At 54.5% G+C, this 27,252-nt stretch overlaps 4 protein-coding genes across 7 annotated transcripts in view; 2 read left to right on the forward strand and 2 right to left on the reverse strand.

Moving 5' to 3' along the window:
* Window positions 1-873, forward strand: part of LOC105814149 (myosin-6-like) — a 27,136-nt gene extending 26,263 nt beyond the window's left edge. Inside the window, exons 34-35 of the mRNA XM_012649068.1 lie at window positions 324-458; window positions 801-873. Coding sequence (XP_012504522.1) covers window positions 324-458; window positions 801-824 — 159 coding nt within the window. The 3' untranslated portion in view covers window positions 825-873. The remainder of the gene's footprint in view (window positions 1-323; window positions 459-800) is intronic.
* A 2,199-nt stretch (window positions 874-3,072) lies between these two features.
* CMTM5 (CKLF-like MARVEL transmembrane domain containing 5) lies at window positions 3,073-5,766 on the reverse strand. Of its 2 annotated transcripts, XM_012649239.1 has the most exons (5): window positions 5,448-5,766; window positions 4,335-4,487; window positions 3,729-3,821; window positions 3,456-3,540; window positions 3,073-3,356 (listed from the first exon to the last, which is right to left on the reverse strand). In XM_012649239.1, exons 1-5 carry the CDS (start codon window positions 5,571-5,573, stop codon window positions 3,343-3,345), a joined length of 471 nt encoding a protein of 156 aa, XP_012504693.1. In that variant the 5' UTR covers window positions 5,574-5,766; the 3' UTR covers window positions 3,073-3,342. The 2 variants fall into 2 exon arrangements, with proteins under 2 accessions (XP_012504693.1, XP_012504694.1); XM_012649240.1 differs by lacking the exon at window positions 3,729-3,821 and having other exon boundaries at window positions 3,343-3,356; window positions 5,448-5,755.
* A 1,185-nt stretch (window positions 5,767-6,951) lies between these two features.
* On the reverse strand, window positions 6,952-9,615 carry IL25 (interleukin 25). Its single transcript, XM_012649069.1, has 3 exons — window positions 9,607-9,615; window positions 9,140-9,390; window positions 6,952-7,207 (listed from the first exon to the last, which is right to left on the reverse strand). The coding sequence occupies exons 1-3, from the start codon at window positions 9,613-9,615 to the stop codon at window positions 6,952-6,954; spliced, it is 516 nt and encodes a 171-aa protein (XP_012504523.1).
* An 8,614-nt stretch (window positions 9,616-18,229) lies between these two features.
* On the forward strand, window positions 18,230-26,990 carry EFS (embryonal Fyn-associated substrate). 3 transcript variants are annotated; one of them, XM_012649210.1, is made up of 6 exons: window positions 18,230-18,873; window positions 22,255-22,533; window positions 22,808-22,948; window positions 23,040-23,762; window positions 24,126-24,215; window positions 25,736-26,990. In XM_012649210.1, the coding sequence occupies exons 1-6, from the start codon at window positions 18,856-18,858 to the stop codon at window positions 26,168-26,170; spliced, it is 1,686 nt and encodes a 561-aa protein (XP_012504664.1). In that variant the 5' UTR covers window positions 18,230-18,855; the 3' UTR covers window positions 26,171-26,990. The 3 variants fall into 3 exon arrangements, with proteins under 3 accessions (XP_012504664.1, XP_012504665.1, XP_012504666.1); XM_012649212.1 differs by lacking the exon at window positions 22,255-22,533 and having other exon boundaries at window positions 18,671-18,873; window positions 23,040-23,156; window positions 23,385-23,762; window positions 25,736-26,508; XM_012649211.1 differs by lacking the exon at window positions 22,255-22,533 and having other exon boundaries at window positions 25,736-26,722.
* Window positions 26,991-27,252: the final 262 nt, after the last annotated feature.

The following is a 27,252-nucleotide window of genomic DNA, read 5'->3' on the forward strand; positions in this document are numbered from 1 at the left end:
AAAACATCTGGGTGGACATGAGGTGTTGACGAGCACACCTGCACAGGAACCCGGGGTCGGGAGTCCCTGAGTCATGGTGGCGCAGGTGCAGTGAGACTGGATTCTGAGGGGGCCCAGACCAGGCAACATGGGATTCATCTTGGCAGTAGATGGCCAGGAAGGATTCCGAGTGCTGGATAAGTTTGAGGAGGGTGCCAGGTGCAGGCTGCCCTTGGGAAGGCTGTCACAGGAACACGGTGAGGAGCAAGTGGCTCAGAGACAGAGAGCCGGACCCCACCCTGACAGCCCCTCTCCCCTCACTCTCCCATCCTCCCACCCCGCAGGAGGAGCAGGCCAACACCAACCTGTCCAAGTTCCGCAAGGTGCAGCACGAGCTGGATGAGGCGGAGGAGCGCGCGGACATCGCCGAGTCCCAGGTCAACAAGCTGCGGGCCAAGAGCCGCGATATCGGCACCAAGGTGGGTCCCTCCCCCTGGGCTTCACTGGTCACCCCCATGGCAGCACGCCCCCTGGCATGAATGCCCCTCAGGGTGGGCACTCCTTGTTCTATATGTGGACAGCCCTGAGGGTCTCACAGCACCCGTAAGCAGGAAATCCACCCTCCTGCTCAAAACATCCCCCTCTGCAGAAAGCCCCAGGCCCACCTCCTAAGCCACAAGCACCCCTAACATGGGACCCCAAGATCCCCAGAACCCTAACCTCTCCCACCAAGGGCATCTCCCTAGTCACCCTTGGGATTCCTCCCCACACTCTTGCTCCTTCTTGCCAGCTGCCCCTCACACCTCTTATTCCCTTCTCAGCAAAAAATGCACGACGAGGAGTGACGCCACCTCCGGAACCTCATCCTTGCTAATATATAATAAATATGAGTGCCAGCCTCTGCCTGAGCCCCTCTGTCCTTCCTGTCAGCTGTCCATCCTGGGCCAGGGGTGTTGGTGGCCCGAGAGGAGGGAGGCCCCAGCGCCTGTGTCGGAGCTGCAGCAGCTGGGGCATCCGACATCTGTAGAGAAGGAAAACCAAGGCCCAGGGAAGTGAGAGGTCCTGCCTGAGGTGACACAGCCATGAATCCCAGTTCTGCTCAGTCGACCACACAAGGGAGGAGGGGGAGAAATTTCAAAAGTGGGGAAAACAAGGCACTAAAATGGTGAGCCAGTTCTACATCATGGGAGGTAGAATTTTGGTGCTAAAACTGATGCCACCCTCCCACCTCTCAGGCTGCAGAGGTTAAAGGTGTCCTTGGACACCCACTCTTTCTAAAACGAATTTCCCACTGATGCCAGGAGGGGCTTGGAGCTGGCTGGGGACGGGCGTATGGGGAAAGGAGGTGGGAGAGATCTCACCTCCCTGTCATCCCCAGGGGTCTGACCCCAGCCTCTGTGGGTCAGCCCCTTACTATGAGGGCAGACTCTGGGGCCAGCTGACACTGAGCCCAAACCAGCATGCGGTGAGGACCAACCTTGGGCATTGCTCTTCCATTTTGGCTCTCACACTTGCAGACAAGCACAGGTGTGTGTACAGGTACACACCACACACTGCATCTCTGCTCTCTCTGAGCTCCTACCAGGGACGGTCTGGCCCAGGACACACAGCTGCTCAGGGGACAGGCCTGGTCCTGACCCCATTCTGGTCTGATCCCACTCCCCACTGGGCCTTGCAGCCAGGCTCATCCCTTCACCTGACACCCCATCTCCCTGACTCCCCAAGCCTTGACCACCCCACTGCCCAATGTCAGTCGCAACTAATCTTAAGAATGGATTGTGCCTAAGGCCCTGAAAACTGTGAGTGGACATCAGAGAAACAAAAAATCTGGCTGGTTCCAGCCCAGGAAAGGCTTCCAGCCCTGATGGGGGGCCAGGACACAAGGACAGGAGGACAGGAAGCAGGAGGCAGGAAAAGTCGGACCAAGAGAGGAGTACCCACCACCAAGGGCAGCAGAGCACCACCACCAGAGTTCCAGACCTAGGCTTCAGGCAGGACTTGGGAGCTGGGGCCTGCCACGGGGAGGAGCACCCCCGAAGAAGAAGGATGGTGTTTCAGGGCAGGAGCACGTCCGCATTAGAGAGAGGAGACAGCAGGTCAGCTTGGATGGAGCCACTGAGTCAGGCAAGGCTGGGCTACTCAGGCTGGGCAGGGTGTCCTGGCTGCACTGGACTGTCGTGGGCCCCATAGGGCTGATGCCCAGGCTGCAGCAGTGCCTGCTCCAAACTCCTTTGGGGCTGAGCCCTCCCATAGCATTCATCGTGGAGAGCCCTTCACCAGCTTCTCTCTCTTCCAGTTTGTGAGTGCTCGAGGACAGGCCCAGCTGTCACCTCTGAATCCCTGGCACCCAGCACAGGGTCTGTGCACGGGAGGCCCTCAGGATATGTGTGCCGAGGAGCTGGCAAACCGGGAAGGTGCATCCTCCAGTGGAGGGAGCTGCTGATGAGGCTGGCCAATTTTTTCTGAGTTATGAGGGCACTCACTACAGTATCCAGAACACCTGATCAGGTGTCAGGAGAGCTGGATTCTAGCCCTAGCTCTGTCGCAAATAATGGGGTCACTTCCCCTGGCTGGGCCTCATGGCATTGAGCCAGCTGATATCTAAGAGCTTTTCCAGAGTTAGCATTTTGGTCTTGAGCTTCTGGTCTCAAGCAAACCTCCAGCCTCGGCCTCCCAAGGTAGTGGGATTACAGGCGTGAGCCAGGGCGCCTGGCTGCTCTCCCTGCAACCTGCAGGCCACGTCCTCCCCACAAGGGGGAGCTCTACACACGGCCCGGGCGAGCACCTCTCCTCCAGCCCCCTAACCTGTGTGACCAAGTATGGCGGGTAGGAGCTCACATCAACAAGGCTCGTGCCTTCTCAGACACAAAACTCCAGGTGCCCAGGCACACCACACAGCAGCCTCGCGCACAGTGTTGTAGCGTGGAAGTTTTGTGTTGGAGGGTGCCTTCCACTTCTTCAGGCTAGCTCCCACCTCCTCATTGCACAGACCCGGTCCCAGAGAGAGCCCATGACCTGCTCCAGCAACATTTTCCTGAATACTCCTTGGCATCCTGATCTGCCTAATTTCTGGAGAAGAAAAAGGCTCACCAGTAGGATTTGAATCTTTTAATCTGGGCATGACTTAGGGGCCCAGCTTTCTCCCCCTATCCCATAAGTCCCCCTCGTCTGGCCAGAGCTTCAGCAGGAGGCAGATCCCAGAGCACCAGGCTCCACAGACAAGTCCCCAGTGACTTCTCAGGTCAGACATCTCTGTAGGCCTGGGTGGGGGACGGTGGTTGGGGGGACTAGTGAATCCCAAGATGTGTCTGGGCTCCACAGTCCCCTTTTTCTGTCTGGGCCTGGGAGACAGGTAGCCCAGAGTCACTGCTGGTCCCCTGTGAAGATGGAGCGAGGCAGGGAAGCCATGTCAGGATGGGTTAGCTAGTGGGGGGCGGGGCAGGGGCATCTCCTCTCCTCAGAGCACAGGCACTCACCCTGGGTGGCCCTGGGCACCATCTCAGTCCGGTAGATCTTGAAGGCATCATAGGCAAACACTGAAACTAGGATGATGCCAAAAACCTGTGGGAGTAGGAGTGGGGATGGCACAACAGAGGCTACTGGGCCATTGGATTAAGGGAGAGGGAGGTGAGTGGTATGGGTGAGACGCGACCAAAGCCCGGGCCCTGGCTTTGGCTGTTGACACAATGTGCAAGTGTGCACAACCAGAGGTCCTGAGGGGCTGAAGAGCCCTGCAGGGCTGAACTCACAAAAGCAGCAATGGCAGCTCCATCCCGGGAGGTCACGGCTGCAAAGGAGACCACCAGGAAGATGATGATGGCGCTGACACAGCGGAGGAAGTCCTGGGGGTCAGGGATGCAGGGTTAAAGGGACCTCAGAAGGCAGGGATGCATCACCCTGAGGTCTTGCAGGCTAGTCAGCGGCCTGACCCTCACGCATTCTGAACCCCTATGGGAAGATACCCCTGGACACAACAGAAAGCACTTTTGAGAGAGAGCGAGTTCATACTGCCACCCAGGGAACGGAAGGAGATAAATCAAGGACAACCAGGACAAGAAGCCAGGGGCTGGGATGGGCTGAGCAGGCACAGTGGCTGGAGCCCAGGGGCAGAGGCTGGAGCATACCAGTGAGGATGCCCAGGCCGGGGCTGGGGCTGGGGCTGCACCTTTGGTGAGTTGGGGGAGCCAATCTAAGGGATGTGTCCTCCCCGTTGTCAGTAACCCCATAGCTGTGAAATCAATCTGGGGCAAAGCCCAGCTGGGTGTGGAAACTGAGGGAAGCTGGGAGAGGAAAGGAAAACTCAGACCAGAGAAGAAGGAAGGAACCAAAGCAGGCTGGGAGTCAGGGTTCCTCACCAGACAGGGCCAGTTAAGCCGGTCGAAGCGCTGGTAGTACTGGGTGGCGTAGAGGAAGAGGAAGGCGAGCGTGATCAAGAACTCCAGCAGTGCTGCGGCCATGTAGGCAGAGATAGAGGCCGTGAAGCAGATGAAGATGATGAAGGTCAGGGCCTGCAGGACCAAGCATGTGGAGCTTGCCAGGGAAGGGACACAGGCACGTGCCAGCCCTTTGCCTTCCCCTCCTTGAGATCTCCCCCAGACTGGCACCCACCACCTGCCCTTAGAGACGGGAAGGAAGAGCTCTGGCCCGTCTCCCCATCCCTGGTGTCAGGAGCCACCATTGCAGGGTATTTGACCATCAAGGGCAGTCCCCAGCCTGCCACTGTGGCCCCCAGGCATCCCAGCAACCCCAGCAGTCTGGGCAAGCTTCACGGCTGCGGGAGGCACTATTCAATGGCGCCCCCCAGGAGCACAGAGTACAATGTGAACGCCAGCCCCTGGCCACAGGGCCCTGTCCCCAGGAGGCACCCCCTGTCCATAATGCTTCCCACACCCAGATGCCTAAAACTCCTCTGACAAGGATCAGAGCTTTGACTCCACACCCAGAGAAAAGGCTCAGAAGGCAGGTGCTGCCCAGGGGACTCGGGGTCGCTTCAGCTCTGGGATATAGGATGGCATATATGCAGAGGCCCTGACTTTGCACTGTGCTCTTGCTAAGTAACCAGGGGAAGATCCTTTCCTGAGAATAGATGTCCATGGGCAGCAGGCAACAGATTAAGGGCAGGAATTCTGCCCTTTTCGATAGTTGGACTTCTTGGACATGGCAAAAAGTGGCCATCTTAGAGGCCAGGGAAAGACAGGCTGGTGTTACCCCTGTCCCATCCCTATGTCACACACTCCCTCAGTGTCCCAGAAAGCTGTCCTTCTGTCTAACCTCAGTCCTTCCTGCTGCAGCTGAAATCTGCCTTAATTGCCTCCGGATGGAGAGGCAGCAACAAGAAGGCAGAACAGGAGACACGGAAGGGGCAGCTGGGGGCAGGAGAGGTGTCCGGAAAGCCTGGGGAGGGGGACAGCTGAGAGGTGAGCCAGGGACAGGAGACGGAAGCACCAGGTCGGGGAGGCAGCTGTTACCAGCTCGGTTTCCAGCAGGATGCCTTTGAGGGAGGAGAGGAAGGTCTTGTCCACAGCGAAGCCCCGGAGCTCTGCAGCTGCCCCCTCCTCAGGGGGCCGGTTCCGTCGATCCCAAGCACTGAGCATCTCCGTGGGGCTCACCACACAGCCCCCCCACCGCCACCAGCCCAGGAAGGGAAACAGAAACCTGGCAGGATGGGGAAGCAGACAGGAGCAAGAGGGCACTTCAGGAAACCTGAAAGTGAAGCAGGGAGGCCTGCCTGTGGCCCAGAGAAGGCAGCTGCTGGGGACGGCCTTCACCCAGCTGCCCAGAGCCCTCTGCTGCCTCTGCTCAGCCCCCTAGGAGGCACGTGGGGTGGGGAAGGGGGGAGGAGGGGCTAACCCCTCCCCTCACTCGGAGCCCAACCCGGTCTGTAGAAGGGGAGAAGGAAGGGGGAAAGGCTGAGGAGGAGGAGGAGGAGGTCCGAACAGAAACCAGGAGGAGCTGGGAGGTGAGCTAAGGAACTGGGGCAGGACTGGGAGTCCCCAGGGACCTAAGCCTGAAGGAGTTTATGTCCCTGCTAACCTTAACCCTCTTCCTTGGCCAGTCCTTTCTCCCCTTTCCTTTTGGGGAGGATGGGAGCTGGAGCCTGGCCCAGGCAGCACCCCCAGGACCAAGCTGCAGCAGCCAGGACCAGAGGACAAAGGCGGATTGTTGGGGGGACAAGGGGGCGCTGTGTGCCTGCAGCAGTGCCTCAATGGGCCTCTGTCTCTCCAGCATGCCAGGAGCTGGCCTGGCCCCCATCCTAGTGTTCTGGGTGGGCCAGGGAGCCAGAGAAGGGAGGGAATGGGAGGCGCAGTGGAAACTCCGGAGGGCAGAGAGAGCTGGCAGGGTGGGCAGAAGGTGAGGACTGATGGTGGGGAGCAGAAAGGACAGTCTGGGAGACCACAAGATGTTCCGGCACCATGGATGCCAGGGACAGGTTAGGCGTTTTTAAATACAGATATTTATTTGGATAAATCACTCCATGTTCAATGACAGCTTCTTCCTTGGAATTATCCATGTCAAAAGACTAGTAACTACACCAGAATGTGCCCAAAGTAGATGCTTGCTGAGTGTCTGATGAATGACCAAACAAATGAATGGACGAATAAAATGAAGGGCTCTCCACTGGCAAAGGGAAAATATCAAGAAAGTGCTTGTGCTGGGCCAGGGCAGAGGGAGGCAAAGATATAGGAGTGGTGGCCTCAAGAAACGGGCAGGGCTTTGAAGACCTTCCCTGAGAGGAAATGCCAAGACACCAGCTTCCAGCAGTCCTAAGCAGCAGCTGCTCCCTTTAAAAAGTGCTTCCAAAAAATGTGAAAGTGCGGTTGCCTCCAAAGCCCCCCATCCTGTTCAGGATCCAGCTGCTCCAGGTGGCGCTTTGCAGGGGCCGAGTATTTGAGTGTCCTGGCTCACCGGGGCAGGTGGTGGTACACCTGGCTCCCGTCTTCCCGACAGGGGACCAGCCTCAGGCTGGCGCCACTAGGCCATCACACGGGGCCGCACACACACGCAAGCCAAGGAGACACGGTAGAGCCTGCGCTCCAGGCAGTAGCCGCTGTGGGCCTCCTGCTCGCCACGGCACGGCCGCCGGTAGAAGACGGTCTGGTTGTGGTACAGCAGCTCCGAGTTGCCCAGGGGATCCATGTGGGAGCCCGTCTGGAGGCTGACGCAGTGTGGGCACAGGCAACGGGCGTGGTACAGGTCCTGGGGGAACCGGTTCAAGTCCCTGTCCAACCTGTGGAGGTGGCACTTATCAGGCCCTGCAGGGATGGGCCAGAAGCAGAGAGGGCCGGGTGGGTGGGGTGGGGATGCCAGAGGAAGGCTGCAGGGCCTGGCTTCTTGTCTCACCTCTGGCAGCCCCTTGCTGTGTAACTTTGAACAAATTGCCTCCCCACCTCTGGATTTATTTTCCCCAACTGTAAATGAGGGTAGGGGGCAGAAGAGTGACTTTCCAACTGAACCTGAGACCCTTAGGAAGGCAGGGAAGAGGAATACGCTCCTGTCTTAGCCTCCAGCAGACCAGCAGTGCTTCTGTCTGATACAGACACCGGGCTCTAGCATGAGGTTTCTTGTTGTAATTATCAAGTGTAGATGGTTTTACTATCATTATTATTATTTTGCAAAAGTAAAAACTACTCTGACACCTAAGTATAAAAGAGTATAAAGTGAAAACGAACAGTCTCTCCCCACCAGTTCCACTCCCCAGAGGGAGCCATCAGCAACCATTTCCTGCACATCCTTCCAGATGTTGTCCAAGTACATGTCATAAGCACACTTAAGAGTGCATGGGAGGCCAGGCGCGCTGGCTCACACCTGTAATCCCAGCACCTTGGAACGCCCTGGCAGAAAGATCACAACATAGTGAGAACCCCGTCTCTATGTTCTAAAAAAAAATTTTTTTTAACAAATAAATTATAAGAGTGCACAGAAGATTACTTATTCTGAAAGGATGACATGGCCAAAAGAAAAAAGAAAAAGACCCGAAAACCTCTGAAAAGTAAACTTTCCAAAGATCTGGAACTGCAGTAGTCTAGCAGGAAATAGCCCCCAGGTTATAGAACCATTCTGCATATAGACAAGCCCTGGCAAGCTGGAGTTCAGCTAGCACAGTATTTCCCAAAGTGGGTTCCCTAATAAATTCCCTGCAAGAAAGGGGTTGGGTGGTCAAATGAGTTTGGGAAACACTCAGTTTAACAGTTTCTTTTCTACAGACTTCTTGCAGACTGTTATGTATGGAAGGCATTCTGAATCTCCAAGGAGTAGGGCTGCAGCCGCCTTTCTCAAACTTACTTTACATCGTCACTTTGCCTGAGGAGCAGCTTGTGGGATGCAGGTTGCACAGAACACACTTTGGGGAAGCCCAGCTGAGTGGCTGTCAGGGGTTCATAGCCTCCCAATGAGGGGTCTGGATCAAAGCTGAGTCAACCATCTCCCTAAAAGGTTCCCGCACCATTGGATTTGGCCCAGGAACCAGTCAGCCTTCTTGGACCACTCCAGAGCATTGTGACCCGTAGTGTCCACCCTAGATCTAAACTCATTTAAAGCAGACACCCTCCCTGCTCCACTGAACTTCTCCATCCCCAAAGCCAAGGCTAAGACTTATGGGGAGTGGGAATGCAGACACCTGGTGAGAACAACAGGACAGAAGAAAAATGCTTGAGATCCCTAAGGCCCTAGAATTGAGGGTTTTACTCCTTAGAATACTTGTAACCCATTCATGGCCCAGGGCAAGACCACTTGATATTGGGATGCTTCATGCTTGTATCATTATTCGTTATTCTCTGATGTTTTTGTTAGAAAAGGATGGGCCATTATAGGGATTTTAAAAAAAGAAAAGAAGAGAACCCACATAAGTATGGACTTTTACATACAATACATCGCTTGATCTGCACATTAGCCTATGGGGTATTATGTAGTTTTACAGATGACAAAAAAAGAAAGCTGAATCTTCAAAAACTTGAGTAATTGGCTCAAGGTCATCCAATGAGAGTCAGAACTAGGACTCAAATCCAGGCCTTGTCTAACTCCCAAATATTTATGGCCTCTCTGAGATCAAAAACAGAAGGGAGGCTGGAATTGGATGGAACTCCCTGGTCCCTCACACACACCCTGACCAGCACACATAGGGGAGCTCCTGCAGGCATTCGGGAGGGGACAGCAGACTCACTCGTATCTCCAGGGGGAGATGGCCCTGCTGTTGAGGGGTCCATCTTTGCTGGACCTGCAGGATTCTGGGTGGGGGGTGAGGCTAGCTGGTTCTGGGGGAGGCATGAGCACAGTGTTCCACTTCAGCCATTCCTCAGTGGAGTCCTGCCCCTTCCTGGGGCAGCAGCTGGGCCGATGGCTGCAGTCCTTCTGGAGTCCTTCATGGGAACCGAGAGTGTGGGTTCCCATGACCATTGCCAAGAATGCAGCCACCTGTAGGAAAAGGCCATTGAGAGACCTGCTCCCACCTAATCCAGGTCCCGTTCCCACACGAACCCTGCCCCAGCTGCTTTCTGAGATGCTGGTTTCTAGCTCTACCTGGCTCCCAGCCCCAAACCCGAGAGCCTGGCCTCCCTCCGCCCTCAGCAACATCTCTGCTCCTTTCCCTCTCAGCAGGCGCTCTGCTCTGCCCACGCTTTGTGCAGTCACCTGGTACATGCCGATGCTCACTCAGCCACAGGTATGGAACCAACCAGCAGGCCTTCTGGAAGCAGGCTGACTGGAGCAGGTTAGGAGTCCTGGTTTTATTTTCAGCTAACCTGTTTTGTTTATTCAAATTTATTTCCACTATCTTTTGGAGGGAGTGACTTGAGATTTAAGAAAAACAAAAAACAAAACTGAAAGTACTGACCACCAAATTGGTACTAATTGATAAACACTTATGTGCACATATGGAAGTAACATTCATTGGGTGTCGGGCAGGTGGGGGGTGGGAAGAGAGGATGGGTATATTCACACTTAATGGGTGCAGTGTGCACTGTTTGGCGGATGGAAACACTTGTAGCTTTGACTTGGGCGGGGCAAAGGCAATATATGTAATCTAAACATTTGTACCCCATAATATTCTGAAATAAAAAAACGAAAAACCCTGAAAGTATTTCCAAAAGCTGCTTAAAATGCACTGAGCATCATTATAAGCCTGGTAGCTGATTGGATAAATTTTGCTCTTTGAACTTTTCCAGTGTGGGGTCAAAGCAATAGCATTCCGCTATTCTGTGTTCTTGTGAACTGCCATTATGGGAATTTCCCTGGCTGGTTTGGTACTCAAAATTAGGCAATGTCTTCTGGCCTGGAGGCCTCGCCTTCCATGATCTCTGCTGCTCCCACCCAGGGTCTGGTCTCCACGATTCCCCTTCTTCTCAGATGTCCTCCTGATCACCCACCTTGGTGAGCACTTCCCTCCCCCTTGGTCTCCTTTGACCTCCATCCCCTTTTGTTCTCTGACCTCTTCCCCAACTTCAATGACCCCAACTCCCATGACGCCCATCATCTGTGACTTCTTCCCCATTGTCCCTTCCCCACTCTCCCACTTCCCCTCACCCTCTCCAGTCGCTGCCCCCAGCCCCATCCCCATGCTCTCCCTGACCTCCTCCTTGGGATAGGGAGGCAGGCCTAACCCCACAGGACTGCCAGGAAGGCCCTGGTTCCATGAGCTTGTTGGCTGGATGGGCAAGGTCTGATGGAAGAAGCTGTGGGTGACTGTTCCCATTGCACAAATGAGAAGGTGAAGCAAGGAAGAGGAAGGACACCTTAACAGCCTCGCCTAAGACCCAGGGGAGGTCTCAGTTCCAGGGACAAACCTACCCCCACCCCCACTCACAGGGCCTTGGGGACATGGCCCATGGCAGACATAGCTGCTGCTCTCATGCCATGGGTGAATCCATTCAGTCCCAGCACTCCCAGCAACATGGGCCACTGTCAGCCAGGAGGGAATATGCGTGCCCCAGAGAGGCCTGGAGCTGGGCCTGACCTGGAAGACACAGGTCGGCCAGCCTGCTTGTGGGCACAGTGCTGAGAGCAGGCCAGAGCTCACACCCCTCCGGCCTTTCTCTTCCTCCCGGCCTAGCACTCCCCTCATGCCCCCGCTTGTCTCTAGAATGATGCTTCCTGATTTGCATGTGCTTTCCCTTAGAAAATACTCCTGTAGTAACCAAGGACTCAGGAAATAAACAAAGGGAGCCAAGAATAACTTAAACTGTAGAGCAACAGGTACTCCTTCAAATTTGAAATGCTTTAAGGCAAAGCAGCCCCAAAGGAGAAGAGTGAGGACGTCAGAGGCCATTCTGGAGAATTGGGAGAAGCTGCTCTGATGAGTCTTAGGAGGCCTGAAACCACGGGGGCTTGGGGCGGTGGTGGTTAGGAGAATGGTGTCTGGGAGAGCAGAGCACTTGGGAAGAGCAATAAGGCCAGTATCATCACCCCACTGCCACTGCCCCCCCTCTACCCCCTTGCTCCCAGACATCCTCCCCCTTCCAGTTACCGCCGGCCTCAGCTCCTGTGCATTCACCTGTGCCAGACATGGTGGTAGGCCCTGGACATTCTTCATCTCATTTTATCCTTACAATAAAACCATGACATGGAAGCTATTATCCCCATATTACCAATGAAGAAACTTAGTAACCTGCCCAAGGTCACACGGTTAAAAAGAGGCTAAGCTGGCTTTCCGTTCCAGCCCTGACCAACTCCAAATCTAAGCTCCTGGTACAGAGATGCCACACTATGCCCATCCCCAGTTGGCTATGAATGGAAGGGGAGCCCCCACAGGGGGTGCTTTCCTACTCACCTGGGCTTGGGCTGGAACAGGTCTCACCTGCACCTGCCCAAGGCCACAGGGTATTCGTGCCCACTTAGGCATTCAGCCCTGCTACCTGGGATTCACTCTCCAGCTTCCTGTTCCCTGGCCTTTGGTCTGGCACATGGCCTCTGGGTGGCTTCTGGTGTTCCTGAGCAACCCCTAACCCCAAGACAGGCTCTTAGGGGACAGTGCTGCTTTAGAAAAACTGGATGCCTATGGGTCTCCCCACACCAAGGAGAACTGCAGGGCTAAGAAGGGAGTAAACCTTAGCCCAGAGGTCCTATCCTGGCCACTGTCCAGGTGGGGGTGCTCAGAGGAGCTAGAAATGATTCCAGCTACTTGTTTTACTTGCTGACACTGCACAGAGGACACAGCTAGGCTACCAGGGACATGGCCCTTCAGGAGAGGCCTTTGGGGTATCACCCTGAGGCAGAAGGAATGTCCCCCAAACACAGTCTCCCGCAGGGTTGGCTCTACCCACACTGTGATGCCTGGGCCTGACCCGAGAACCTGTGCTCTGAGCCACGTGCCCCCACTCCACACCCATTTGCTCAGCCACTGCCCTTATCTCGGTAGCAGCTCTGTGGGACTCCTTAGGGTGACTCCCTGTCATGATAAACATTTTCCAGAGGGTTTTCCTCTTGGGGTGACTAGTTTTGGAATCCCTGAGTCATCTCAGCTTCCAGGGAACCCCAGGAGGTGTGGGGATATGGGGGTGGCAATGGGGAAAATGCAGGAGGCAGGAGCAAAGGAAAGTTCACACACCCCTCACATCAAGGGTCCCCTCCCAACATGTCCCCATCTGCCTGGGCCTGATCTGGCAGCCAAAGAGGGCGTGCTGGGATTCCTACCTCTGAGCCCCTGAGAAAAGAGGTCAGCACCTACCAGGAAAGGGCAGGGAAGATGTGATGGAATACACCTGCCACTTTGGTTTGGAAAGGCTGTTAGGGCTGGAAGGAAATTAGAATATGGCTGTCCTGCCCTTTCTCGGAAGGATATTCAAGTCCTCACTTGCTAGATTAAAGTCTTGGCCTTGCCAGTGACCAGCTCTTGCTTGACCTTGGGTCCTCCCTCCTCATTTTTAGAAACGTGTGTTTGGGCCAGGGGGCAGGGTGCGTCGGGGGAACATTGGCCTGGATGGCCACAAAGGTGCCAAATAGCTGCTCTGGACCTTAGCTCCTGAAATAGTGCTGGATCCACAGGCCTCAGCAGGGTCTACTGAAGCTCACCTGCACTCACCTTATGTGAGGCTGGGGCACTGATGTTAAAATGTTGAGGCCGGGCGCGGTGGCTCACACCTGTAATCCTAGCACTCTGGGAGGCTGAGGCGGGCAGATCGTTTGAGCTCAGGAGTTCGAGACCAGCCTGAGCAAGAGCAAGACCCCGTCTCTACTAAAAAAATAGAAAGAAATTAGCTGGACAACTAAAAATATACATATAAAAAATTGGCCAGGCGTGGTGGCACATGCCTGTAGTCCCAGCTACTCGGGAGGCTGAGGCAGAAGGATTACTTGAGCCCAGGAGTTTGAGGTTGCTGTGAGCTAGGCTGACGCCACGGCACTCTAGCCCGGGCAACACAGTGAGACTCTGTCTCAAAAAAAAAAAATGTTGAAATACTTCTGCATCTGCTCTTAAGTAGATGGCTGTTCTAAGCTTTGGGACACCCTCCTACCACACATCCCTATGATCCAGCACCTAAAGGATGAACACCTGGTACAGATGGAGGCCTCCAGAACATTGCTCCCATATTCTGATTGGTAGGTGATAATGGTTTAGCTACAAAAATGCTTAGGCTCAGGAGCATGCCCTCAGGGAGAGCCCCTTCTGGCCTGGGAGACACAGGAAGAATCAGAGTTAGCAGGACAAACAGCCCAGCAACCCCCTATACTCAGCCCAGGGCTGGTGTCTCCCCACGGAGAGCCTTTGGCTTACTCAGCTTTGTCCTATAGTCATGGCTGCCCCTGTTCATTCATTCGCTCATATGTTTGTTGAGCACCTACTATATGCCAGGTCCTATTGTGAATGCTAGGAATGCAGAGGAGGACAAACTGGATAAGGTAAGCCTCATGAAGCTTACATTTTTGGAGGAGACAGATGATAAACAAGGAAACAAGATAATTTCTGATAATAATAAGTGCTATGAAGAAAACAAAACAGCGTTATGAGATAGGGGAGGCAGGAAGTTCCAGGATTAGGGGGAGGGTTTAATGTGGTGGGCCAGGGAAGACCTTTCTGAGGACGCAGTATTTGACATGATGATAAGGGTCTGGGGGAAGAGTGGTCTAGGCAGAGGGGACAGGACATGCAGAGCCCTAGAGGTGGGAAAGAGCATGGCATATTTGAGAAACAGAAAAGACAAGGGTACGGTTGGAAAGCAAGGGATAAGGGGGAGTGGGATGAGATGAGGTGGAAAAGGTGGGCAGGGACCAGATCACACAGGGTCTTACAGGCTACGGTGGAACATTTGGATTTTATTCCAAGGTCAGTGGGAAGGTACTGACTGGATTCAAGCATGAATTACATGATCTGAGTTTCTCAAAGGCAGGCTCCATGTCCTTGACATTCTGGTGCCCAGGGCTGGCACCAAACAACAACAATAATAGTTGCTTTTGTCCAACATGTATACATCACAGGCCAGACACTGTTCTCAGGACGCTCTTACTCCTCACAACAAGCCGATGCTATAGGTTCCTTTATTACCCCCACTTTATAAACCAGGAGCCAGAAGCCCCAAGAGGTCACATAGCTTGCCAAGGTCACTAGCTAGTGTTGGAACCAGGATTAGAACCCAGGTATTCTGGATGCTTTGGGTCCAAAGATAGGACTGAAGAATTAGTGAGCACACAGAAGTTTTGGGTAGCAGGAGAAACAAGAAGAGGTCTAGGAAGTTTCAAGGTGGGGTGAGGAAGAGACCAGCTGGTGGGATCCTGCAGGGAAGGGGAAAGAATTAGAGAAAAGACTGGGACCCGGGAAGCCAGATGGAGGGGCTCCTTCCTTTCCACTCCCTGAATATGGCAAGGGCAAACCTTGAGAGCCTGGCCGTCTGAGGCTGCCGCCCACCCAGGATTTTCTCCAACCCTACCTATAGCCTAGAGCTTTCCCTGGACAAGTTAGAATTACCTTAAACTTCTGTTTGTGAAGGAGAGGACAGAGATGAGGGTATAAGTTCAGGGGAAAAGCTTCTCTTGCCCTCAACAAACAACACTTTCAGCTTTCAGGAAAGCATAAGTTTGGCTGGGCAGTGACTCATGCCTGTAATCCTAGCGCTCTGGGAGGCCAAGGTGGGAGGATCACTTGAGGTCAGGAGTTCGAGACAGCCTGAGGAAGAACAAGACCCCTTCTCTACAACAAAAAGGTAGAGCTGGAGCCTATTCTACTAAGTGAAGTATCACAGGAATGGAAGAACAAGCACCACATGTACTCACCATCAAATTGGTATTAACTATCAACACTTATGTGCACATATAGTAGTAACATTCATCGGGTATCAGGCAGATGGGAGGGGGGTGGAGGGGATGGGTACATACACACCTAATGGGGTGGTGCGCACCGTCTGGGGGATGGACGCACTTGAAGCTCTGACTTGGGTGGGGCAAAGGCAATATATGTAACCTAAACATTTGTACCCCCGTGATATGCTGAAATCTTTTAAAAATTAAATAAATAAATAAGATAAATTAGCCAGGCATAGCGATGCATGCCTGTCATCCCAGCTACTCACAAGGCTGAGCAAGAAGAATCGCTTGAACCCAGGAGTTTGAGGTTGCTGTGAGCTATGATGATGCCACTGCATTTTAACCTGGGTGACAGAGCGAGACTCTGTCTCAAAAAAATAAAAGTAAAAATAAATGAAAGCATAAGCTAGAGGGAGCCAAGGTAAAGAGGAAAAACCATGGAAGAAGAGTATTGTGCTAGGCATTCTATACGCATTTACTCCTCATCAAAGTCACTGTTAGAGATGAGGAACTGAGACTCAGAGATGTTATGTAACTGGGCTAAGATCACGCAGCTAATAAACCAGTACTCACTCCCGCGTCTGGCTGGCTCCATTCCATGCCTGGGCATTCCAGAAGCACAGTCTTACTTCCTAGCTGGTTTGTACTCTGCTGTCCCTCATCTAAAATTTATTTCCCCAGGCAGTAAGCCCAGCTGCCCATCTCCCAAGCCACCATCTTGTTTGGTCCTAGCAGTTTCTTTTCTGCTTAACATTTTCTGACCTCCATCTGTTTTTCCTTGTGCCAGTCACAGCATTCATCTTTGGGGACAGGGTTTCCTACTCACCTTTAACTTGGGGTCCCAATTTTTCTTGGCAGTCCCCTGGGCAGAGATCATACAAAGTCACTCCCCTATTTGAATGTCTGTGTGCCAGGCAGCCAGGGCCCCCAGGTCTGAGGTCTGGAGGGGGCTGGAAAGTCTTCCCTAGTGCCCACCTCTGACTACACTGGAGCTGGGAAGGGGGAGCTCTTCTTTCAGATGTACCTGGAAATTTAAAAGTTCCTCTACCAGTCTAGTGCAGTCTGAGTCTGTTCAGGATTCCCAGCCCCGTGCCCAGATCTGCACTCCACTGACAGCCAAGCCCAGAGCCAACACCATTCATCCCCGTCTTCACCCTAGAATCTCTCCCTATTCCAACCCATAGGCTCCACCCCTCCCCTCTGCAGAGCGTTCTTCATAGGTGCCCAGGCAACAGGGTGTGGAAGCAGCTGGGGCAGATACCCCTGCCCCACTCTCTGTTCTAAGAGATGCCAGGATGTGTGGGCGGGGGAGGCGGGAATCAGTCCAAGGCCTCAGGTTCACAAAGAGCCTTAAATTAGACTTCTGATCTTATCTGCAAATGAGGTTATGCATAGAATCATTCTCCATTTCATGTGTTTGAAGTGTTAATTTGTTAAATGTAAACATTAAAAATATACTACAGCTTTTCAATCCTGCTTGGCATCTTGCTTTTTAAAGACCAGGAAGCTCAAAAATGGAAGGCAGCAGGCTTCCCTCAAGCCTGAGAGGCCCTGATGTGTGCCCCAAAAGGAAGGTCCAGGGAAGGGGGGTGGCTGGAGGGAGGCAGCACACACTAAGGAGTAATATAGGACAGAGGAGGTGTGGGGCCTAAGAGCCCAGTCCTTTCAGCTGAAACTCCTGAGGGGCCAGATCCCAGCTCCTGAAAGAGTTCTACCCTTTTGTGCCTGCGGTTCCCAGTTCTGCTCCCCATAGCCGCAGAAGTGAGCCAGGCTGCGGAGGCCGACAGGCCCAGGCTAGCAGGGAGTAAGAGGCCGCACAACCGCCCGCCTGCAGTTCTGGGGCCAGACGCTCAGGCTTCAGGTTCTCTCGCCAGGGCCAGAATCTCAAGTCCGGCGCCAAGCTCCCGGTCTTCCCCCCACAAGAACAGCCCGCCTAACCCTGCCACCCCTGCACAGGCAGCAACAAGGCGCGGAGAGGCTTCGCTAAGGACCCCAGCAAGGCGGAAGGAGCGCGCTCCCTCCCAAGGGAAAGACAGATGTGGGGCTAATGAAAGGGAGGCGCGGGCCGGCGGGGGAGAGCGGGGGCGTGGCGGGGAGAGGAAAGCTCCCGGGAGGGAGCGGACCAGACCACCGCGAGGGGCTGCAGCGAAGTCCGCAGGAAGAAGGCGCCCGGGAGAGGGGCCGGGAGGGGACCTGCGGTTGGGCCTAGAGGGTCGCGAGCTGAAACTCTACACCCACCTTTGGAAAGATCGTCCTCCTTTCTCCTCCGCCCCTTCCCTTCCCCTCCCTTTTCCCCTCCCTCCTTTCTCTTAATCCCCAGGACTGAGACCCGCGCGGGAGAGAGGGCCCGAGGGGAGGAGGAAGGAGCTGCACTGAGAGGGAGCCCGGAGCCCGGGAAAGGGAAGGAAGGGCAGCCGCGAGCGAGGGGGCGACTCTGGGGGCCAGGCGCGACTCCCGGGGCCTTCCCAGCCCTCTCAGTGTCCCCACCCCTAACCCCGGCGAGCCCTCGGGACCCTGGCCCCTGCTACTCCTTCGCCTTCTCTTTGCTCCTTTTGCTTTGTGGCCTTTCTCTTCGTTCCCAGAGACACCTGGGAACTGCCCCAAGCTCTGGGGCGCAGGGGCCCGGCCAAGGCTGCGTGGGAGCGGGGGCGGCGGGGCCGGCGCCGGCTGCCAGGGGGCCGAGGGTGGGAGCGGGAGCTCGTGGCCCTGCTCCCTCGAGCCGAGGGCTGGAAGGGGGCTGGGCCCCTCTGCCGCCTGGGCGCGGGCAGCGCGGTGGGAAGCCCGTCCCGCCTCTTCGAGTCGTGCCTGCGTGCGGGTTGCTGCAGGCCTGGCAGCCCCAGGCGAGGCGCCGTCGCGGCGTCCTCAGACCCCCGGGGCGTGCTGAGAGTGCGTTAGAAGCCGCCTCGGGTGCGAGTGTCCCAGCAGAAGCAGTCACTCGGGCAACCCAGCCCAACGGCCACGCTCTCGGAGGCCTTTGGTACCAGCCTGGCCCCCTTTCGCCAACTTGGGCAAGTTTGACGAGGGACAAACGTCTCAGTTCTCGCTCTTCCTCCCTCCCGGCGGGTCCCGCTGCAGCGCTCCGGGCCGCCGCGACCACAGCCCTGGGAGCACCGCGCTCCGGCGCGGTCGGCAGGTGGGGAGGGTTGGCCCCTAAACTCGCTAGTCCAGCCCAACCGCCCGGGCGGCTTCTCCCAGCCCTCGGGGCTCTCCGGAACCGCCTGGAGAGACGTCGAGCGCAACCACAACTCCCGCCTGCTCGCCCGCCCCGGCCCCGGGAGGGAGCTTTCGGCCTGTGCGGGTCCGGGGGGCCTCCGCGGCCTGGGGCAAAGCAGCTCCGGGGGGCTGGCCAACCCGGCGGCCCCCGGGAGGCCGCGGGGACGGTACAGAGCGCTCGCCCTTGGATGAGGTCCCGCAGCGACGCCCCGGCCCGCCCCGCTCCTCCTCCTGCCTGGCCAAGCTGCCTCCCATTTGGGAAGTTTTGTGGGTTTTCTTTCTCCTCCTCCAACCTTGGCGGAGGCCACGACTCAGGCGCCACAGCCGGGGGCGGCCTCCTCGCCTGGAGGCCGCGGACCATGGTTCAGGGCAGCCACCACTGAAGTCAGCAAAAGCGAGCCTAGCCTGAAGCAGGCTGCGCGGGAGCCCAAGGCCATGGCCATTGCCACGTCGGTGAGTCCACCAAGGAGAGGAACCTGCCGAGCAGAAACCTCCACAGCCTGCCTTGCACTCCTGTCACTTATTTCTGCCCTCTCTTTGTCTCTCGTTGGTCCCTTCTCACTTTTGTTTCCCTTCTCCCTCTCACTCCTCGGCCCCTGCGGCTTCTGGTTCTGGGTTTGCCCCTCCTCCCCTTCCTCTCCCCCTCCCCAGTCTCCCTTTTCTTTCTAGAGTCTGCGTCTGGGTGGAGGGGAGGGGGCAAGTGTAGCCCGAGTGCTGTCTGCTCTTCTCTGGGCGGGAACAGATGGCCGCTAGTGGCTGGCAGGGGCTTGTGATTGGGAGGCAAGTAAAAGGTAGGGAGGGGGCTGAAAGGACCAAGTGGCTCAAGGAAAGTGGGAGAGGCCCAAGGACTCCAGGAGGCCCATTTCTAGAGAAGGGATGTAGGAAAGGGGGAAACAGATCAAAGGAGGGAGATCTGGCTGGGAGAAAGAGAAAATAGAGGGAGGAGGGAAGGTGATGTCAGCCAGCCTCAGGCCACTTTCCGGGGATTGGGGACAAAGGGAGGAGACAGCTGGCATGACGGGACTGTGGGAGGAGGCCTCCCAGAGAGCACTGTGGCCCCCTGCCACCCCCATTAAGCCAGCCACTCCCTCACAAGCCAGCTGGGCCCCTGAGGAGGGGTAGCAGGGGTGGCCACACCCATCATCAATCAGTCGATCAGCAACTCTGGCCTGGGTTCTTGCAATTGCAGGGCCCAGAGGTTTGGCCCCATTGGCCAGAATTCAAACCTAACACAGGGAGGAGCGCTGAACAGCCCCACCTCTGCTTTCTGTCCTGCACCCTGTGCCGTCGGAATCCAGGCAGCTCCGTCCCTTTTCCACCCTTCCTGAGGTCCTGCCTGGGATCTCTAGGGAAAGTGAACTTGCCACCTGGTTTCTGGCTCCCTCTGAGTGGGGACTCTGGGAAAGAGAATTGTGAGACTGGGAAGAGAAGCACAGAGCCACCCAACATCCTCCCATACCCCTTGAGGATGGGTTTGATTTTGGCTCCTGAGACCAAATTCCTTTTAGTTCCTCAATCTGTGGTGCCCAGAAGACCCTAGCTCAGAGCTGGGAAAGAGGGAGGTCCTCCGGAGGTGGAGCACCTCTGGGGTAGTCTGACAGAGATGCTGGCCCAGAAGCCACCTGGTCAGTTTCATAGTCCCATAGCTAGATCTTCCCTTTTTATTGGGGGGAGGGGTGTTTATGTTAATAGAGCTCATGAGATCCTAATAACAGCTATTATTTATTGAGCCTTTAGTACACCTGGCCCTGTGCTAAGCTTTGTCATGGTTTTTTGATGCAATTGTCTCATCCAGCCTTCACAACAACCTTGTGAGGATAGTACTGTTATTATCTGAAAATGGATATTTGGATATGGATTGGGAATTCTACAGAGGAGGAAATTGAGGCTCAGAAAGGTTAATGATCTGCCCATAGACCCCCAGCTAAAAAGAGACAGAGCTAGGACTCAACCCCAGGTCTTTCTGCCTCTACAACTGTGCTTTTATCCCCCTGGCTAGATACAAAACACTGATTTATAATTTACAATTAGAAAAATGGGGTGCTAACCAGAAATTTATGTCCTCTGGTTAGCATATTTTCTTTGTGTGGAACAATATCCTTTAAAAGCCAAAATATAATCAGAAAATGGTTTGATGAGTTTGGACTCAGGCAAGAGGAGAAGTCTGTTGTTAAAGTCACCCGGCCTGGACAGCCTCACCACCAGAGGGAAACATCAGCCAAGAGGAACGTGAGCTCCTGCTGGCTGAGCAGGGCATCCTTCTCCCCAGGCCGATGGCAGCCTGCCTGAGATCTTTAGCTTGAGATTTTTTGCTGAAATTAGTAAGCCCACATGGTTACGGCAGCCCAACTAGCTGCTCTCCAACACTGCACGTTAGCCGCCACTGCCTGGGACCGTACCAGCAGGCCCAATCAGTTAACAGTCATAATTGAAGCTGAATATAATCTCACATTTTAAGCGCTTTAAGCTGATTCTACCAAAAGACATCATGGAGCTAGAGCACTGAGAAGCGTTATAGCAAAGGGGATAAGGAAGCCTTCATATGTGCTGGACTCACCACCTTTGAGTTGTGGACCCTCTCGACTTAACCACTGTTACTAATTTAAAAAAAAAGTAGATTCATACATTTGTGATTAAGGAGAGGCAATAGAGTGAATAATTGAGGGAGTGCATCTCTGGAATCAAACAGCCTAGGGTTCAAATTATGCTCTACCAGCTGTACCAGCTGTATGTCACTGGGCAAACGCTAACCTCTCTGCTCCAGTTTTCTTTCCAAAATGGGGATAATGATGACCTCTGCCTCATAAGCTGTTTTTGAGAATTAAATGAGATGAAATGATTAATGCAAAGATTTGCATGGTGTCTAGACATACCGTTTGCATTTGGTACCTGTGACTTTCTATTACCTGAACATGTGGCCCTCATTGGAAAAAGCTTAGATGCCCCCACCAGACAGAACTGGCAACAGACTGATAAATGTTTGCTTTTGGTTGCTCTGCCAACCGCACTCCATGCGCACTACGCTAGAGCCTGTACACTTTTCTCTTTTCCATGGTAACCTCAGCCTCTTCTGGTAGAACCTTATTTGCTCAGCCTGAGATCAAAACAATTGCTTCATTTCTGTTTTCTTTCTTACTAGGCCTGGGCGCTCTGCAGGACTAGGCTTCTCCCAGTCTCTCCCAAAATGAGGGGTCTCTGCAGCTGCGTAATCTAACCTTTTGCTCATGAGGGACAATGACTAGGGAACAGAGGGAAGGTAAAGGAGATTGTATGGGAGACCTTAGCGGGACTTCTTCGTGTGCTGTGGAAGAAATTCATTCAACATGTGTATTGAGGACTGATTCCAAGTCAGACCTCATTGCAGGGGCTAGGAATATGGCAATTCCTGTTCTCATAGGGCTTACAGCATACGGGAAGAAATAGATAATTAAAAAGTAAATAAATAGTATAAAGTGTTATGAAGGAAACAATGGATGGAGACAGACACAGAGAATGGAGCAGGGAGAATAGTGAAGAAAAGGCCTCTCTGAGGAGGAGACATTTAAGCAGAACTGAAGAATGAAAAATGACCAGTCAGGAAAAGAGCACATTGGGTAAATGACACAGCAAGTGCAAAGGCCCTGAGGCAGGAAAGAGCTTATCTAGTTTGAGGAATAAAAAGGAAGAGGGAGAATATGGGTGATGAAGCTGGAGATGGGGGCAGGAAGAGCTGCATCAGGAGCTCAGATTTTTAGCTTGAGGGAAATGAGGAGCTCTGAAGAGTTTTGAGCAGGGCTGACATGAACTGATAATGTGTGTGAAGACACTTCTCCCCACTCCCACCCCACCCACCAGGCCCAGCTGGCCCGGGCACTGTATGACAACACTGCTGAGTCCCCCCAGGAGCTGTCCTTCCGCCGAGGGGATGTTCTACGGGTACTGCAGCGAGAGGGCGCTGGTGGGCTGGACGGCTGGTGCCTCTGCTCCTTGCATGGTCAGCAGGGCATTGTGCCCGCCAACAGAGTGAAGCTCCTTCCTGCTGGCCCAGCACCCAAGTCCAGCCTCTCCCCAGCACCTCCAGCCCAGCCTGGCTCACCATATCCAGCCCCAGATCACGGCAATGAGGACCAGGAGGTGAGAGTGGAAGCCTCCCCAACCCCAAGCCAGGAGAACCCCATTCCTCCCTACCATCACCCCACCGCGGGCCTGCAGTGAGTCGGGCAGTGAGAGCCCTGAGGCCGCAGCTCTTCCCTGACTCTGCTGTGTGAAGCCTGTCTACCAACCCTTTCTGAGCTGTTTCCTCTCAGTACAGGGTGGTTTGGAAGGTCTCTAAGCTCCTCACACTCGGATATTATCAATTCACTGGTCCCTACTCCTCCTGACCCGCCCACCTATCTTGATCCCCCAGGTATATGTGGTGCCACCCCCAGCTCGGCCCTGTCCTGCCTCAGGACCTCTGGCTGGACCCTGCCCACCCTCCCCTGACCCCATCTACAAGATCCCCAGAAGCAGTGGGACCCAGTTGGCTGCCCCCGGAGACGTCTTGGAGGTGAGGGCTAGAGTTTGTGTGTATGTTGGGTGGGGACAGATAGCCCTCAGGGTTCATTGCTGAGTGAAGAGTAACTCACTCCTCTCTCCAGGTCTACGACGTGCCCCCAACTGCCCTCCGGGTTCCATCCAGCGGTCCCTACGACTGCCCCGCCTCCTTTTCCCATCCTCTGTCCCGGGCTGCTCCACAGTCCCCTGGAGAGGATGAAGCTCCCTACGATGTGCCTCTGGCCCCGAAGCCACCTGCAGAGCTGGAGCCAGAGCTGGAGTGGGAAGGGGGCCGGGAACCAGGGCCCCCCCTCTATGCTGCCCCCTCCAACCTGAAACGGGCATCAGCCCTCCTCAACCTGTATGAAGCGCCCGAGGAACTGCTGGCAGATGGGGAAGGGGGGGGCACTGACGAGGGTATCTACGATGTGCCCCTGCTGGGGCCGGAGGCTCCCCCTTCTCCAGAGCCCCCAGGAGCTTCAGTCTCCAGTGACCTGGACACCTTGGCCCGACTTCTGGCCAGAAGCCCCCCATGCCCACACAGGCCTCGGCTGCCGTCAGCTGAGAGCTTGTCCCGCCGCCCTCTGCCTGCCCTGCCTGTCCCTGAGGCCCCCAGCCCTTCTCCAGCTCCCTCTCCTGCCCCGGGCCGTAAGGGCAGCATCCAGGACCGGCCTCTGCCCCCACCGCCATCCCACCTGCCTGGCTATGGGGGCCCTAAGGTCGAGGGCGATCCAGAGAGCAGGGAAGTGGAGGACGATCCAGCAGGACACCATAATGAGTATGAGGGCATTCCGGTGGCCGAGGAGTATGACTACGTCCACCTGAAGGTAAGCTCCTCTGGGCAGCCCCACCAGAAATGCCCCCAGGCGAACTGGGGGAGGAGCGTGGAAGCCTGGAGCACAGACACAGAGCCTGCACCGCACCTTCTCCCCCTTTTCCTACCCTGGCCCTCCACCCTGCAGCCTGAAACCCCAGTACTTGGCCACAACACTTGTACCAGTGCCACACTCCTACCCCTAGACCCAGCTGGGGGCCACTAGAGCTCTCAGACCTAGAGTCAAGGGACTGCAGTGTCTGATGGCAAGAGTGTCCTTGGGAAGGAAGGGGGACTGGGGACAGGCAGAAAGGCCACAGAGGGCTCCCCGCCCTGTCCCCCCACCCCTGCTCTGAGACCTGATCTCCTCCTGCAGGGCATGGATAAAGCTCAGGGATCTAGGCCCCTGGATAAGGCCTTTGCAGGGGATCCTGAAGTCCCAGAGAAGGGGCTGCCGGCACAGCAGGTAACCCTGGTGGGGGTGGCCTAGAGAAGGGGGCTGGGGCAGGAGGAACAGGAACCTGGGAAAAGGAGCATTCCTAACTGAACCATTGAGGAAAGTAGACTAGGATGCAGTCAGAGTTCACTGGCAGCAGGGTCAGAGTAGAGAGGAGTTAGAATTCAATAGGAAGGAGCTGGAACTTGGAAGAGGATGTTAGGAATTCAGAAAGAGGGGAAAGAATGTGTTGGAGAGGAGTCAGAAAACTGAGCAGCCAGGGAAGCAGTTTCTGGGCTGTGGGTCAGACCTGGGCTGGGTGACTTCTAAGGCTCCTTCCAACTGTGAACTCCTAGGTTCCTAAGATACCTGGCTCCTAATCCGCGCTCTACTTACTACTGAGAAGCCAGGGGCTCTGAAGCCATCAGTTAATCTCTCTGGGCCTCAGGAAAGTGAGGTGGTTTCCTCAACCCTGTCTAGAATGTTCATAACACAATAGCCATCATCTCTCAGGTGTTTACCAAATACCAGACGCTATGCTGGGCACACTGCATGCATGAATATTAATTATAATCATAGTTAATACTCAGGCAGTGGTTACAGTGTGCAACGCATTATGCTAAGCCCTTTCTATATATTATCTGAATCTTCACCACAAGCCGGGCGCAGTAGCTCACACCTGTAATCCTAGCACTTTGGGAGGCTGAGACATGAGGATTATTTGAGGCCAGGAGTTTGAGACCCACCTGGGCAACACAGGCGAGACTGTCTGTATAAAAAATAAGGAAAAATTAGCCAGGTCTGGTGGCACACACCTGTAGTCCCAGCTACTTGAGAGGCTGAGGCAAGAGGGTTGCTTGAGCCCAGGAATTCGAGGATGCAAGGAACTGTGATCACACTGCTGTACTCCATCCTGGGTGACAGAGCAAGATCCTGTCTCTTAAAAAATCAAAATCAAAATCAAAAAACTTTACTGCATCTTTATGAGGTCCATACTAGAACTGCACTATCCAATATAGTAGCCACTAGCCACAGGTGGAGCACTCAAGATATGGCTAGACCAAATTGAAATGTGCTATAAATATAAAATGTGCACTGGATATTGCAGACTTAGTATGGAGAAAAACTCAATAATTTTCATATTGATTACATGTTGAAATTAGAAATTTTCTATTTGGAATTAGATAAAACATATTATACCTATTTCTTTTTACTTAATGTGGCTACTAAAAATTCTAAAATTTCACATGTGGTTTGCATTACATTTATATTGGGCAATATAGTTCTAGACTCCCTGTTTTAGAGATAAGGAAAGAGAAGTTCAGAGACTTGAGGTTATTTGAATCCAGCTCTGACATTAAGTCTGGATGCTTCACTGCCTCTCTCTAAGAATCTAATTTTCTGATGGGCAAAGGTAAGAGCTAAAGGGATTGCCCTTGGGAAGAAAGGAAGGAAGGAAGGAAGAACGAAGGGAGGGAAGCGAGAAGAAGTGAGGGAAGAAAGTGGCATTGATGAGCATGTTCCCACTGACCACTCTTCTTGCTCCTCAGGAGACCTTGTCCCCAGGGGAGCCTTTGCTTCTGTCCTCCGGAGATCTACAGCTTCTGCACTTCTACGCAGGGCAGTGCCAGAGCCACTACTCGGCGCTGCAGGCAGCCATGGCGGCCCTGATGTCCAGCACCCAGACTAACCAACCCCCACGCCTCTTCGTACCCCATGGCAAGAGGGTGGTGGTGGCTGCTCACCGACTGGTGTTTGTTGGGGACACACTGGGCCGGCTGGCAGCCTCTGCCCCTTTGCGAGCACAGGTTGGGGCTGCAGGTACAGCACTGGGCCAGACATTGCGGGCCACTGTGCTGGCTGTCAAGGGGGCCGCCCTGGGCTACCCATCCGGCCCTGCGGCCCAAGAGATGGTGCAGTGTGTGGTGGAACTGGCGGGTCAGGCCCTAAAGTTCACCACCCTGCTCACCAGCCTGGCCCCTTGAGGGGCCCTTGGGACATTTCTGCCCCTCCCCTGCCTGCCAAAGCCCCCTCCAATCCTTGGGTGGCTGGAGGGTTCTGTTTTAAGGACTAGGAGAGGGGGCGGTATCTTTCCCCTTTCCTACCCCTTGCTGTCATCTCAGCCTTTCACAGAGGCATCTCCTCCCCCTAACCCGCAGCTTTTTGTACAAGCCATTTTGTATAAATTATTTATATTTAATATTATTCCCTGCTTTGTCAGGGGCAGGCAGGAGGCCCTCTGGGGCAGGGAGGCGTTTGACTATTCTCCTCCAGCCTAGGGTGGAAGTTACTGCACTGCCACCCACCTCTGGAAGCTTGCCTGCCCAGAGAATCAGGGGGGCAGAAACCTGGGGCTACACGGAGCCTCTCTCTTTCCCTCTGGAACATCAGCACCACACTATTAGCTGAGAGTGAGGGCAGGACATGGACTGCGCAGAACGTGACAATTGGGGAGAGATCAGGCTGCTCCTCCCCTCTGAAGGCAGGAGAGGGCTGGGCTCAGGTGTGGGCATGCACCTCAATAAACCCTGCTGTCTCCTTCCCTGACTGCTTCTTGGGAGTCTGGGGGGCAGGCTGGTGCCCTTTGGCCATACCTATGGGACACACCCTGTGAGCAGGATACCTTTAGGGGTTTAGGGGAGACTTTGCTCCTTTCTTCAACACTATTCACTGGACAGGTTCTCAGCTCCCCTGACACACCAGGCACAGTTCTGAAAGTGCACGTTGAACGTACCTTCCTAGTGAGGGTGGGATAGACATAAACAAGTCAGTTAAAATAAGTAAATAAAAAAAAGCCGCCACAGATTTGACAGTGATGGTGATGGAAATCAACAGGGTGATGTGAAGAGATTAACTAGAGGAGGGGACAGGCGCCAGTGAAGGAGACTTTAGGACGGGATGGTAGGGAAGTGATATATGAGCTGAAACCAACCTGGAGGATGAGAGAACCAAGAAGAGTCTGAAGACCAGTGTTCCAAGAAGGTAGATATCAACTACTGACCCCAGGGGGCTTCCTCCAAGATTTCATTGTCAAATGATGTAATTAGAGAGATGTCGATGTGGAGAG

Source organism: Propithecus coquereli, unplaced genomic scaffold (genome assembly GCF_000956105.1).
Source record: "Propithecus coquereli isolate 6110/MARCELLA unplaced genomic scaffold, Pcoq_1.0 Scaffold3, whole genome shotgun sequence".
NCBI classification, from domain to species: Eukaryota; Metazoa; Chordata; class Mammalia; order Primates; family Indriidae; genus Propithecus; species Propithecus coquereli.